Source organism: Juglans microcarpa x Juglans regia, chromosome 1S, assembly GCF_004785595.1.
Source record: "Juglans microcarpa x Juglans regia isolate MS1-56 chromosome 1S, Jm3101_v1.0, whole genome shotgun sequence".
NCBI classification, from domain to species: Eukaryota; Viridiplantae; Streptophyta; class Magnoliopsida; order Fagales; family Juglandaceae; genus Juglans; species Juglans microcarpa x Juglans regia.
The window spans coordinates 17,837,789-17,852,801 of NC_054595.1; the positions used below are offsets into that span (position 1 = coordinate 17,837,789).

At 35.5% G+C, this 15,013-nt stretch overlaps 2 protein-coding genes across 3 annotated transcripts; both read left to right on the forward strand.

The window, feature by feature from the left end:
• Positions 1 to 313: 313 nt before the first annotated feature.
• LOC121245983 (chitinase-like protein 2) lies at positions 314 to 2,604 on the forward strand. The gene is made up of 3 exons (XM_041143934.1): positions 314 to 760; positions 1,441 to 1,600; positions 2,060 to 2,604. Exons 1-3 carry the CDS (start codon positions 370 to 372, stop codon positions 2,469 to 2,471), a joined length of 963 nt encoding a protein of 320 aa, XP_040999868.1. The 5' UTR covers positions 314 to 369; the 3' UTR covers positions 2,472 to 2,604.
• A 3,810-nt stretch (positions 2,605 to 6,414) lies between these two features.
• LOC121245984 lies at positions 6,415 to 10,508 on the forward strand. 2 transcript variants are annotated; one of them, XM_041143936.1, is made up of 7 exons: positions 6,415 to 6,606; positions 6,803 to 6,873; positions 8,905 to 8,970; positions 9,080 to 9,127; positions 9,622 to 9,684; positions 10,202 to 10,264; positions 10,359 to 10,508. In XM_041143936.1, exons 2-6 carry the CDS (start codon positions 6,820 to 6,822, stop codon positions 10,253 to 10,255), a joined length of 285 nt encoding a protein of 94 aa, XP_040999870.1. In that variant the 5' UTR covers positions 6,415 to 6,606; positions 6,803 to 6,819; the 3' UTR covers positions 10,256 to 10,264; positions 10,359 to 10,508. The 2 variants fall into 2 exon arrangements, with proteins under 2 accessions (XP_040999870.1, XP_040999869.1); XM_041143935.1 differs by having other exon boundaries at positions 6,419 to 6,700.
• The last annotated feature ends 4,505 nt before the right edge of the window (positions 10,509 to 15,013 follow it).

The window sequence follows — 15,013 nt, forward strand, 5'->3', positions numbered from 1 at the left end:
AAACAAAAAAGAAGATGAAGCTTTGAATTAGAATATAACAAAATTTTTGCCGCAGATTAGGACCCCCTCATTACCAGTACTAACTACTACCACACCTTCCCCGCGGCTGGCAGATCGTCTTTTCCTAAGAAGAGAGAAAAAAAAGAAAGCGTCCTAGCATTCAAGTTTTTCTTTCCTTGCACTTGAAGAAGACTAAAAAATAAGCAAAAGCTGATCGTTCTCCCACTCTGAAAATCTCCTCCTCCTAATTATGAGTTGGACGTTCACTTTCTATCCCTTTCAAAAACCTCTATTATAAGATGAACAAATCTCTCCAACCCCTTCAATCTTCAGCACAAGGCATTCTCTAGGTTGTTGGTACATGCAAAAATGGAGGCCAAATACTGCTGGTCTGTGCTCTTGACATTGGCGTTGATTTTAGTTCTTGTCAATGGCGATGATATTGAATCCTCTTCTGTAAAGCCGGTGGTGAAGATAGTGAAGGGCCAAAAGTTGTGTCAGAAAGGGTGGGAGTGCAAACGTTACTCCCAGCACTGCTGTAACGAGACCATTTCTGACTACTTCCAGACATACCAGTTTGAGAATCTCTTTGCCAAGCGTAACACACCTGTAGCCCACGCAGTCGGCTTCTGGGACTACCGTTCTTTTATCACTGCTGCTGCTGAGTACCAGCCATCAGGCTTTGGCACCGCCGGTGGGAAGCTCACCGGCATGAAGGAAGTTGCAGCTTTTCTTGGCCATGTTGGCAGCAAAACCTCCTGTGAGTTAATTAAGAAGTTTTTGCCTTTTTGCCCTGCAATTTGGTTTTGCTTATTGGTTTAGTATAAGCAATGCTTAGGAGTACTTAATTTTAGTGTAACTTTATAGGAGGCTGTGTTTTTAAATGAATTTTGGTGTCCTGATTAAGTATCCTTTAATATTGTTGAACAATATTGAATCTGTTGGGAATGAATATCTGAGGCCATCACAATTTGGGTTTATAGGCTTATTAGATTGAGATGATCTTGAACCATGAAATGAATGTATCCATCAAACTCACAAAAAGTTTGGCATACATTGAACATCTCGCGTTTCCTGTTATTTAGGACACGCATTTAGGAGATATTATGTAATTCAGACCCAGATACTGATAATTATCAGATCCAAAACTAAGAATATGTTTCATTTTTGAGAAATAAATACTATAGCCACCAAGTGATTACACAAAAGTAATCTCATAAACTAATGTGGCTTGATGTGGTTTATCAGATCATAAAATTACTTTTATTGCAAAGCATATATGACGGATCATCTAAAGTCACGTCAGTTTGTGGGATTACTTTTGTGTAATCTCTTTGTGACCGTAGAACTTCTCCTGTCTTTAATTCTACGGTCATGGGTTCATTCTCTGTGCCAAGTACTAGTAATGGTTATGATATGATCATGGTTGATACTTTTCAGGCGGATATGGAGTGGCAACCGGGGGACCTTTGGCCTGGGGTTTGTGCTACAACAAGGAACTGAGCCCGGAGAAGGATTACTGCAATGAGGACTTCAAACTCACTTATCCATGCTCTCCTGGAGCTTCATACCATGGCCGTGGTGCCATTCCTATCTATTGGTATGCACCTTTCTTCACTTCATAAATTAAAGAATTTCTATCAATTTAATTGAATGGAGAAATGTATTATATTGCTGAAAAAATATTATTTATTACCCTTTTAATTATCATTTAGATTTCGTTTGGATTCTAACGTGATTTCAGATTATTTGAGTTAATTTATAAACAGTAATATTTTATAAATCTTATTAAAATATATTTGAATGTAAATAAGTTGAGATATATATTTGAATGTATAAAATAGATTGTGATGAATTTAATTTTCTTATAAAAAATTGAAAGAATAGTGAGTTCCAATAATTGATTTGAAATATATTGAATTGATTTCAACAACCACACACATCCTGATGTCACGTCAGGAAACGATCAAAGAAATGGTTAGAAAGTTGATAAATAATATTTTTCCTTACCAAACATCTCCTCTGCATACCGAACCATTATCTTTGCTTTTTTCGTCAGGAACTACAACTATGGAGAAACAGGGGAAGCACTGAAGTTGGATCTGTTGAACCATCCAGAATATATAGAACAGAACGCAACCTTGGCATTCCAGACTGCAATTTGGAGGTGGATGACTCCAATCAAGAAGCATCAACCTTCAGCACACGATGTCTTTGTTGGAAACTGGAAACCCACAAAGAATGACACTTTGTCCAAGAGGGTTACAGGTTTCGGCACCACAATGAATGTGCTGTACGGGGATTCTGTTTGCGGTCAGGGTGATAGTGATTCCATGAACAGCATCATCTCCCATTACCTCTACTACCTTGATCTTATGGGTGTTGGCCGAGAAGAGGCAGGGCCTCATGATGTACTCAGCTGTGCCGAGCAGGCTGCTTTCAACCCATCCTCTTCCTCTTCCTCTTCTTGATGATCACGATCCCCTTTGCTTGCATATTGATATTGGTATAGGATGGATTAATAAGGGAGGGAAGCTATTCACATTCGAGTAAATGTACAATTACTGAAGGGAATATTGAAATACGAAGGGATCACAGACAAAACAATATATATATAAAGATTCTGCTCAATTTTTGTACCTGTGAAGATAAACTAGCTGGACTATTGATTTCTATATTGATCATATGTGGCTGCCCTTTATCAATATTGTTGTGTAAACGTTGAAGGAAAGTTTGTATATGTTGGATATATAATGAACCATTTTGTGGAGGTTGCAATATTTTTTGCGTTTCAGTTTTGAAATCTCAGAGTGTTTTACCCAAGTTTTATTATCCAAGCCTCGAGTTTTTTCTTTCATGAATAAGAAAGATAAATGAGGATAGGGGTGCTACCCCAACCGCCCCCCCCCCCCCCCATGCGGGGTTGGAGGGGAGGGTTTCCAACCCCGCCTTGGTACCATGGGTGGGGATGAGATCGCACCCCGCCTCACCCTTTGCTCAACCCAATAATATATTTGGTCTATAACTTTTTTTTGGATTTAAAAAATTTTTTTAGACTAAAATTATAATATAATTAAAATTGTAAATTAAAATTTATACATTCAAAAAGAAAATAAATTTATTAGAGTTGTATTTTGGATTGTTTTGACCTCCTATATAAAGGTTGGCCTAGGAGGCTAAGACAATCTATTAACTTGAAGTTTATATATCTAATATATGAATTTTAAGTTAATAAATATCTCTATACAATATATTTATATAAATATTAAAAATATAACTTTTTATATTAAATATGAGAGGGGTGTGGAGCGGGAGGCGGGATGGGACCTCGTTGGAGTCAGCTTGCCCCCTGCCCCCACCCCCACTAGGGGTCTTCCATGTGGGGCGGACGGGGGTAGGGTTCAGGGGTAGGCCCCCGCTACCCACCCCCAAATGATGATGAGGGAAATAACATAGAAATTTGATAACTCAAAATATGCAGTTAAACCTTGAGGTTTCCATTATATTGAAATTGACCTATGCATACCATTGTTATGACACTCCATACCGAGTGAGTATACGAAAGTAATTAAAAGGATTCGACATTATTAGGGAGAGATAAATTCTTACTTTTTACAAAGATTCTAACAAACTTCAATTAGAATTTTGATTGATTCTTTTGAAACATAATCTCATACATGGTTTAAGTTTTCCTTGGTTTGCTTGGGGTTTCCTTGGGTCAGTGCAAATGTAAGAGAGTTGTTATAGATGCAAAGGAATCACCCACACTGATGTGACAGTATGTGGATTAAGTTTTCCTTAGTTTGTTTTGGGTTTTCTTGGGTCAGTGCAGATGTAAGAGAGCTGCTAAAAATGCAAAGGAATCCCATATATTGGTGTGACACATGACTAGTCTCCCCATTCTTTTTTTCCTCTCTTTCCCCCTCCCCCCGCCTTTCCCTCTCACTGATATCACTGCCGAAGCCTCTCACCAACGTCGCCGCCGAACCTTCCTCGCCCCTCGCCGATATTGCTGCGGCACCCCTCACATTCCTTGCCACTTGCTGACGTCGCCCTTCACCACAACTTAGTCATCTTCCTCGTCCCCATCATTGACATTGAAACGTCATCGTTGTCATCGTTGCTGCCGCCCCTCACCGACAGGTACGAGATCTCTCTCGCTCTCTTTCTCTTCTCTTGATCGGGCTGAGGGGGTGGGGAAAGGGACAGAGGAAGTAAAATTGAAAAAAAAAAAAAAAAAGAAACTTAACTGACGTGGCATGTTGGTAGCGTGTCACGACAGTTTATAAGATCTCTTTATATGTATAGTATTTTTTCAGATGTAAAGTCATATTTTTGCAAAGAAAAATTTGGTCATAACCTCCTGTACTTTGTACATATTGGTATTCGGCCCTTTGTTATTTTCTTTTAGAAATAACACTCTGTGTTGCGATGAATTTTAGACCAAGCGCCTTCGTTAAAAATTCCATCCGTATTAACTAACAAAAAACACATGACAATTCTACAGTTATCACGTCTAATTATTTTCTTTTCTCATTTCAAAAAATAAAATAAAAATTATATTTTGATCAAAAATAGGAAAAAAAAAAGGCACTAAGACGGGAGGTCTATCTAGCCACCACAGGGTTTGACCACCGCGTTGAGCCACGTACCTTGTGGTGGCCTGAGATTGGTCACCATGAGGTGGCCCAATTCAGCCGCTGGCCATACCGACTGAACAGGCCCCCCAATAAAGTTGGACTAAAATTTAGCTAAAAAATTCACTTTCATAAATTTAACTAACTATTTTTTAACAACACTAAATAATAAACTTTTCAAATCTATTATTATTTTATTAAAATATTAATTTTGACATTTTTATTTATTTTAATTCTAATCATAATTTAAATATTTATTTGTTATTAAAAAAAAATACACATGAATGTTTTTTTATTACTGAGCCAACAACACATCAGTTTAAACCCTGCTTTTGTTGGAAATCAAATACTTATAAAGAAAAAGTTTATAAAATCTGTTCATTGTCAACATCAAACAAAATAGTGATCACAACAGATTCAGGATGTGTACTAAAGGCTTCATCCCCGCCAGGAATTCGGCGTGGGATTGAAGCTCATATATTTGTGGTTTTTCTTCTTACGGGGAGAGTAGCAGACAGCAGGATGACGACTTATTTAGTCCAAAATAATATTTAGCCAGTCCAACAAATTTGGGCAGTGATGTAACATTGGGTTATAATTACTATTTATTTGTTGAGTCTATTATTTTACTTTATTATGCATTTTGGCTAAATTTTAGCTTTGTTGAGTCTATTATTAGTGCTCTTAGAGCACTCTCATCGGAATAACCAAAATCAAATCCAAGTTTTAACTAAAAATAATACTAGTCTTGCTGCTGGGGGCTAGTCCCGTTGGGATTTATTTATTTATTTTTATTTCGTGATTAAAGAAGTATTTTTTAATGATATTGTGATTTTTTTAAAAAAATATTTAAAAGTGTTAAAAAATCTATATAAAAAAAAGAAAAAGAAAAAAGACCACACATACACATAAAATAACTTAGCGGGAGCCCCCAGCGGTGGCTCTAGTGTTACTCTTTAGTTAATATGAGATGAATTTGACTTTAACTATTTCATTTACATCAAATCCCTACATTATATTATTCATTTATTCATTATATCATAATAAAATAATATGAGATGAATTTGACTTTAGTTATTCCATTCACATCAAATCTACATATTGAATTATCCATTTATTCATTATATAATGAAATAGTATTAATTTAATTTTTTAATTTTAATTTTAATTACCTAATTTATTTAATTTTATTTAGACCCTTTTTTTTTCTTCATAGATTTCATTAGAAAGAGAAAAAATCATAGTAGAGAGATGAAATAATAGTAAAACAATTGATTTAGTAGTGTTACAGTGCACATCTAAATATGACCAAAAGTTAAGATTTATTGTAGCTGAAATCTATCTTTTTGGAATTTGCCTAATCCAATGCCATCAGTTTTTATGTCCTAATAACTTATTGAAGTAGTTTTTTTTAAATTTAACTAATCCATTGAAGATGCTTAATGATCTATTGATAATGATATTCAAACTAACACAAAGTCATTAACCATACCTCCTCTAGTTTTTATTAATTCCTTAAATTTGATTTAATTTAATTTATTTTAATTTAAATTTTTTTTTTAAATTCTATGTTTGTTGGCTATTAGTTATATTTCTTGAAGTCCCTTGAGTCTTACCCCATAAGCACCTACGCGCCCCTAATTCCCAAACCTCACTCTCACCCACCCCATGACTTATATACATATATATATATATCAAGAAATTTCATTTTTCTTTTTATATAATATTCTTCGTTTTTGTACCTTAGCCTTCACATCACACATATATATCTAATCTTCTACATGCATATAAATATATTCTTACCTTAGCCTCTTACCCAATCTTACCAGTTCTTTCATCTCTGTCTGATCTCTCTTTTCATTGGCTCCTCTATTCACACTTTTGGCCCTCCTTCTCCTCTGGCCTCCTCCTGCATCTCCTTCTTTTTGTCTATGGTTGTGAGTCATAACGTCATTGCGCTTATAATTAGGTTTACCTCCTTCCTTCCTCCATTTTTGCAAACTCGACTCGGTGCTTTAGGGACCTCTCTCTAATCTCTTCTTTGATATATCCTCAAGCTACAGGTTTTCTTCTTATGTTATATTTGTATATAGAATCTTCAAGGCTGAAAGCCTGAATCCCTACTTCTTTCCGTATGTCTTTAATGCCGGTCGATTTGTTTTCAGAGAAAGAGCTGAGATCGATGGCGGAATGCAACAGAGGCCAAGAAGAATGTTTTGCTTCCCAAGGCGAAGAGGTATATAAATATAAATATATATATATAATATTTATGATAAATGATAGTTGCAGTCGTGAGAGCATAAACGTCGTGCAATTATTTTAAAAAAATGAATAAATACGAGACTCACGTGAAAACAAAATTAATTTATTAACAGTAAACTCTATTTTTTTTTAAAACGACTGCACGAACTTGCATATTCTATAATTATATATAGCATTACTTTCTATATATATACCCACCTCGTATGATCACTCATCTTTCTCATCATATAATTCATAAACAATGACTAGAAAATGTATGTACGTACGTATGTATGTATTTCTATATATATACTTCCTCGATAAGCATGTATGATCATAATGTGCATGATTGCAATGCCTTATCTGTATCATGAATGGCCCTTACTGCATGGCTTAATCATGCAAATGGTCCACGGTACCTGCATGGACATCCACCCATATTCATTCATATATTTTTAAATTGAATGGTTATTTCCGTTTGGTGTATTAAATCTTATTAAATCTTTTCTAAGATTTAATCTTTTCTATCTTTATTTCGTTCCATTCTAAAAATAAAAGAAAAATATTTTAATAAAAAAAATTATACAAAAATAAACCCATAAAATATATAATTTAATATTGTCGAAAACATCGCTCTCTCATATTTTCTTTCTGAAGTTGGATTGAAAGGAATTAAGGGCCACGAATACACTTTAAATTAGCTATAGATTTATGGGTCAAGTGGTTCCTTACATCCAACGGTTGGTAATAGGACACGAAATGGTAGACGTTTTGGTCCTACACACGGCCGTGTTCGTAGATATTCTCTTGCATTTTGTCGGCAGGGAATTACATTACAGATAACGTAAAGGCAATGGGTAGTTAGCCCGTCACGATATTCACGTGGACTTTGTTTGTTTCAAGCAAATGACATGTCTAAAATGTGGTTATTAGTCAGTTTTGTCCCCATCGACAAAAAAATAAATGCAATTCTTTGAATTTAGTGATTATCAAGAAGTAATTTAATTTGTAGTACTTTAAAAGAGAAATACTATTAAAAAATTTTACACTACACATTTTCATTTAATTAAAATAAAATTTACCATTTTTGTTATTATATTTAAATATACACATATTTAAACATTAAGATAAAAGAGTAAAAATGACAAATTACATATTAGTTATGTGAATTTATGTGGTGTAAGACTTCTATGTAGATTTTTTCTTTCTTCAAAAGTATAAATTATATAATTTGGATAAATGTCTTTTTAATTCAAACATATATATAGGGTTCATATTATTTGAAAGTCTCGTATGGATAACATTATTAGCCAAGGGGATGTGACCTATGGCACAAGATCCACATTTTCAAAATAGAGATTATGGGTTCGACCCCTCTCCCTAATGTATCCAAAAAAAATTAAATACTATAGGATTCAAATGCTATGTCTATCTTTAAATTAGACTATCTAGCTAATTTAGACAAGATTGAAAAAAATCTCAATCAACATTCTAAAACCAATTTTTTATGTAAGCCAAATGAGTGGGAGGCTAGACATGAATCATGACCAAGTATCCAAAATATTAATGTACTCATTGGAAAGAGAAATGCTTTAATTATAAAGTGATTTTATTAAAATAAATTTACAATCCGTGTAGTTTCATATAGTATGTCAGATTATAAAATTATTTTTATTATAAAGTAAGTAATTTAATATATCATATGAAACTATATCAATTTGTGACTTTATTTTTATAAAATAGTCACAAAGTAAAATAGGTTTGTGACTATTACACTTCCAAGAAGGGAAACACATGCATTTACTTTGATAATGAAAGGAAATTAAATTAAATAATTAATAAACCACGGTTTCAACCTGTGACTGGATGATGATATTTCTTAGCCTTTATTGTGAATGTCTGTACATGGATTTCTTATAAGAGAATATTATTATATACTGATTAGCAGAAATTGGGTTTTAGACTCTTTCTAATCATAAAAAAATTAAAAAAAACATAAAAAAACTTTTGGGATGTATTATCGCAGGCAAAGACCAGTACAGAGAAGAAGTATGGAGCGCTGGTGCCAAAGAAAAAGCCATTGATTTCAAACGTAAATGATCAACACTCTCTAATATTCAGCTTAACATGATTTTGCCTCATTTTCTCTCCAAATAATGTTCTGTTAAAATAAGCGATAATTTGTTCTGGTATGGCTTTAGGATCATGAACGTGCATTCTTTGATTCAGCAGACTGGGCATTATGCAAGGTAATTTATCCCAGTTCACTTTCTTGATCAGGTGTGTCCTGTGATTCAAGCAATTAATCTTAGATCATGATTCGACACTCGGAATATCTCGTAATTTAGTGAATACTAGTAAAATAGTTTGAGTAAAGATGATTTATTGGGTTTTGAAAAATAAAAGAGAAAAAATAGAATAAAAATATTATAGAATGAAGAAGTTATTTGAATATAACTTTTTAATATTCATTTTGTTTTGAAGTTTGTAGATATTGTATTGATTTTTATGTTTTTTTTTGAAGTTTGTAAAATTGTATTACTTTTTGTGTTTGACTAAAGATTAGATGAAAAAAAAAAAAATTAAAAACTTGAATTTGAAAAAATATTTTGTGTTTGAGAATGAAATTATAAGAAATTTTTAGAATTTTAATAATTTTTTTTAGTGTGTCCAAACAAGCCATTATTAGTTAACTATCTGTTTGGAATTTATTTGAAGAAAATTACAAATAAATAATGTGCAGCAAGGTGCTGGAGTGAATACAAAAACAACAGCAGCAGTGGAGACCCTGCAGCCAAAACTGCAGGTATAAACTTTGGGCTTATGTTTGGTCACCGCTTCATTTTAGAAAAACAGTGCTATTTATAAGTAGATGCGTAACCAGTGACCACACTACCCGAGCCCTGAGGCGAGATCTACTATAATTATAAAGTGAGAAGATATATTTATAATCGTAAATTATGTAACTGTCGCTTTGAAAAAAATAAATAAAATATAAGAGTCACATGAAAAAAATTAATTTTGTAATAGTAGATCCCACTCTTTTTCAGAGCGATTATGCGGTGTTTACGTAGTTTTATGATTATATGTAAAATTAGTCCTATAAAAAATTTAAAAGTATAAATACTTTTTTATGTCAGCGATGTGATAAGTTGTGTGTTAATATATAAACAGATTTGCAAATAGATTTTTTCTATACCGAAATCCTGATTAACGTTTAATCATAGCTCGATATTAGTTTTTGTTAGAGTGGAATCTTCCTTGACAGACATAGTATTGGAAAACAAATGCTCACAAAATCAGTCCAACCTGACAATATGCAGAGAACACCTCACCAACAGCTCCCTCCCAGGAGGCCTGCTTGTACATCCGGTTGAGATGGAATGGTGAGTGTTCAAATGCAATGCTTACAGATAGTTGGCCTGGGTATGCTATATATATTAACTATTTTTGAACTACTTGTGGTTGTGGATGTTGCAGAGAGTGTAGAACTGTACGTGTTCAGGAATCAGACAAGTTTTTGTGTGATGTTGTCACAGAAATCATACTGTTCATAAAATGGCATACATTACATTAATGGCCTAAGCGCTTTTACATGTGCACTTGCTTCTAATAAAAAGGTTTTCATTAGTGTGAGAAATGTTTTGATATTTGCTTTTCTTTTCATAGACGACGATTGTTGTGTTTGTATGCCTAAATTACAAAAGAAGAAAAGAAAATGCAGCACGAGCTGTGGTTGACACCATAATGGTATCAGGAAACCAATCATCTCATGTTTGGGAGTTGTGTTTGGGAACAACACAACTGTTTTCAGACGTTATTATCAGATTATTTTACTATTATTTACAAATTATTTACTACTATTATACTATTATACTATTATTTATAAATTATTTCATTACTATTTATAAATAATCTGATATGCTCTTAACATCTCAACAGAACCAGAAAGTTGTATTGCCCTTCTTTCATACTTTATAGTTCAGTAGAGGAACAAATGCATCCTAAGAAGTCGCTCATAATGTCCATTCTAGAAAGCAAAAGTTAAGGAAAATGACTGGGGCCTGAAACCAATGTAGGTCGACAAACTTATAATAAATCAATAGTTGGCTGTCAATTATCAGGTTTATCAGGTTCAAAAGTTAGGGCTTGGCAAGGAGCTTTTATCGATGCTTCTCAAAGCTTTACTTCTGAGTTTTAAGTCCTATGAGATGTCACACGTCGATAGAGAGACCAATGTTGTAGCACACAAGCTTGCTCGATATGCAAGACATTCGGAAAACCAGAAAGTTTGAATGAATTCTTTTATAGACGCCAAATTGTAATCACTCAATCTCTAATGAATGTCATTGTTTCCCATTAACAAAAATTATCACTTTATCTTTGGGGTATGGTTACTTTATCTTTAGGGTATGGTTTTCGTCTTTCTAACTCTTTATTAGTATTGACTAGTCTCGTTTGTTTTCACAACTCTTTTAAACTCATCTCATCTCATCTAATCATTATAACTTTTCCTAATTTTTATAGAAAATAAATTAAACAATTAAACTTTTTCAAATCCTAAAATAAAAATAATATTAAAAAAATATATTTTAATAATATTTTATTCAACTTTTAACTTTAATCTCAACTCATATCATCCTATATATAAAAACAAACGAGACAGTTGTAAGAGGTCTTAATTGGTTGGAAAGTCGTGGACTCAAGCCCCTTTATATAGACACGAGGCTAAAGAGATCAAATATTATCCTTATCCATCTACTTGGTGCTGGTATGCTCTTGATTTGGCTAATGATAGGCTATAGGTCAAATTCGTCTCGAGGATGTGCCTATTATTGTATGAATCTGCATTTGGTTTTATAATGCAGTTACTATTTCCCAACCAGGTTAACCCGATTATAATCTGAGTGGATATCCAATTATAAAAATTTGGATTTTATTCGAATTGTAACTAGATAACCGAATTTGTTAAAAAACTATTTTAGAGATGAAAGCTACAAATATAAAACGATGTTGTTATGAAGATCAAAACGACGTTGTTTTATCTATTAGGGGTGGATGGTGGGGGCCCCACCACTCGTCTACTCTCCCCCACTTGTGGCTAGGCGCCCTCAGCTGTTAGATGCTAGGGTGCTAGCCCCCGCCCGCACCTGGAAACTCAAGCAAGGACATGGTCTGTGATAGGCCCAAGCCCATCCGTGCTGGGCCCAGTCTATATGTAAAAAAAAAAACTATTTTTTTAATAAAACGACGTTTTTTTAATATAGGGTTTCATACAAAATGAGAAATCCCCTAGGACGAACTTTTACCCTTTTTTCTCTCTACGGGTGAATAGGGTTTCTGTATTACGCCGTTTGACTTTGGCCTCCTCTTGAGGCTGCATGGCAGCCGCTGATGGTGGTGGCACAGGCTGGCCTTCTTTTGCCGACCTAGTTGTTGCTGTTCCGCAACCCATCCCTGAGATGGTGCTGCCCCCCTATGCCCCTAAGATGGTAGATGGTGAGATATATTTCCAGTTTTCCAAAGAGGAAATAGAACGATCTGCTGAACTGTTTAGATACTCCGTGGTCCTCAAGTTTTTGAAACAAACGACCTTCTCTGGATGCTGTCCGTGCATTCATTCATAGCCGTTGGGGACTTTCGGCTTTACCAGTGGTTTCCTCTATGCGACGTCCTCGGAACGTTTTCGTGCGCATAGTTAACTAAGCAGATTTTTCTAAAGCTCTATCCAAGGATGTTTGTGAGATTAATGACAGTTTCTATCATGTCTTTCGCTGGTCTCCAGAGTTTAATGAAGATGCAAAACCGTCGAGGGTGCTGGTGTGGCTTTCTCTACCGGGTCTCCCTCCTAACTATTACTGTGAAGCCTTTTTGAAAATCCTTACGGCACCTATCGGGACCTTCATATGTCGGAATAATCCGACTCGATGCGCTACGAGAATTGATGGAGCACGATTGTGTGTGGAAGTGGATGCAGCGAAAGCACCGTTGAATCACTTCTGGATAGGGGCGCCGGGTTTACCTGCTAGTCGTAAACAAGAAGTTGTTTATGAGACTCTTCCTGCATATTGCGCTACGTGCAAAATGTAAGGACATAACACCTGGACATGCAGAGTTGGAAAACCTGAGAAGATTGGGCAGGTTCGGCGTGGGAAGAAAGAAAATCCAGAGGCAGTTAAGGCTATTCCAGAATTTGGGGAAGAATCGGTGCAACAGGTTTCTGTGCTTTCGAAAAATTCCGATCCTGTAGTAGAAGAAATATTGGTGCCTGGTTTGGAAACAGAGAGTCTCGTGGTTGCAGAGGTTCTGAATTCGTTTGCTGCGGTTACTCTGCTTGACCCAGTGGGTGATGTATGGTTCTCTCTGACAAAGATTTTAACGTGGTTGTGTTGTTACTGCAAGGTAACTCTGCACCAGTGGATGAAAATGCAATCCAAGATGATAACATAGTTTCTACGGAAATAGAAGGTGGCTTGATAAATGCATCAGAAATTCCAATTCCAGTTTCTGATGAGAATGCTACGGGTGCTACAGTGGGGGAAACTCCTATGATGTTGCCCAGTGAGGGGCTGGAGCCGTTTGTGGTGTGGGATAGGATCGTTGTGCAGAATGAATTATCTGGGGAAGAAGAGCCTGTGGACGTTCATGTAGAGAAAAGGATTGAGATGGAGAATGCTTCTGAACCTGAACCAGACATTCAAGCAGAGGTTTTCCCGTAGGACAAAGAGTACCTTACTGAGCCTGAGGCCAATGAAGGTAAGAGGAAATATAAGAAAAAGATGTTTATAAAAATGCGCAGCTCGTCTCGGGTTCATGCTCGACATTTAAACATTCTCTAATGATTGATTCCATTTTTGTATGGAATATTAGAGGGGTTGGGACCTCCAGGAGTAGAGTTAAGAAATTGATTGGTAAGTTGAAGTTGAAAGTTGTTGCTCTCTTAGAACCTTTTCATAATTTAGAGGAATCTCGTAAATTGGCGCACTGTTTGAATTTTGATAGTGTCATTTCTAATGAGGATGATGGGGGCAAAATCTAGATTTTCTAGAATAGTACTTATGTGCTGCAGGTGGTTCGAATGGAAATGCAATTTATTTCCATGCTAGTAGGTGAAGGAGTTGAGATGTTTTTGTTCACTGTGGTTTACGCTAAATGTACTAGGTGGATAGGCGACAACTTTGGCAAGGTCTCAATTTTCAAAATTTGGGATCATATCCTTGTGTGTTTGCTGGTAATTTTAATATTATCTGTAATGATTCTGAAAGGAGGCGTGGTAGGCCTCGACCTAGTATGGCTATGGAGGATTTTAATAATTGGATTCATCAAGGAGCTTTGATGGAAATGGTTACGAAATGAAGTATGTTTACATGGTGTAATGGGCAATTAGGGCTTGCTTGCTCCTGGGCACGTCTTGATCGAGCTCTCATGGATAGTTCCTCCCTTGCTTTGTTTCCTAATACTAATTGCTCTTATTTGTCTCGTTCTACTTCAGATCATGCTCCTATGTTTATTGAGCTTAAAAAGGATCCGTTCTTTTATGGCCCGGCCCCATTCTGCTTTCAACAAATGTGGGTAGATCACCATAGTTTTCTAGATTGTATTCGGACTGGTTGGGCATCTCGGGTGGAGGGTTAGGCCTTTCAGATTTTGACTAGAAAATTAAAGCATACTAAGGTGGTTTTAAGGGAGTGGAATAAGCGGGTCTTTGGCCATACTTTGGGCCGTATTGATATTCTGGAAAAACAGGTTAAGGAGATTGAGTAACAACTTAAAGTAAATTGGGAGGAAAATTTGGAGGAGTTACATATAGTAGCCTTGGATTTGGCAAGCTGGCAGCGGTGGGAAGAGATCCGTTTGGCACAAATGACAAAATTAAAATGGAAGGTGGATGGGGATCGTAATTCCAAGTTTTTTCATGCTTGCCTTGTTAACAAGAGGAGAAAAAGAGTGCTTGAAATGCGTTCAAATGGGGTTGTGTATGAGAAGCCGGAAAGCATCCATCAAGGGGCAGTGGAATATTTTTCTTCTTTCCTTCAAGGGGATCAAACAGTTGAGTCTCCTAGGCTAGAACAGCTAATTGATTCAGTCATCTCAGAGGAGGAAAATGTCTCCCTTCTACGTGCTCCTTCTATAAG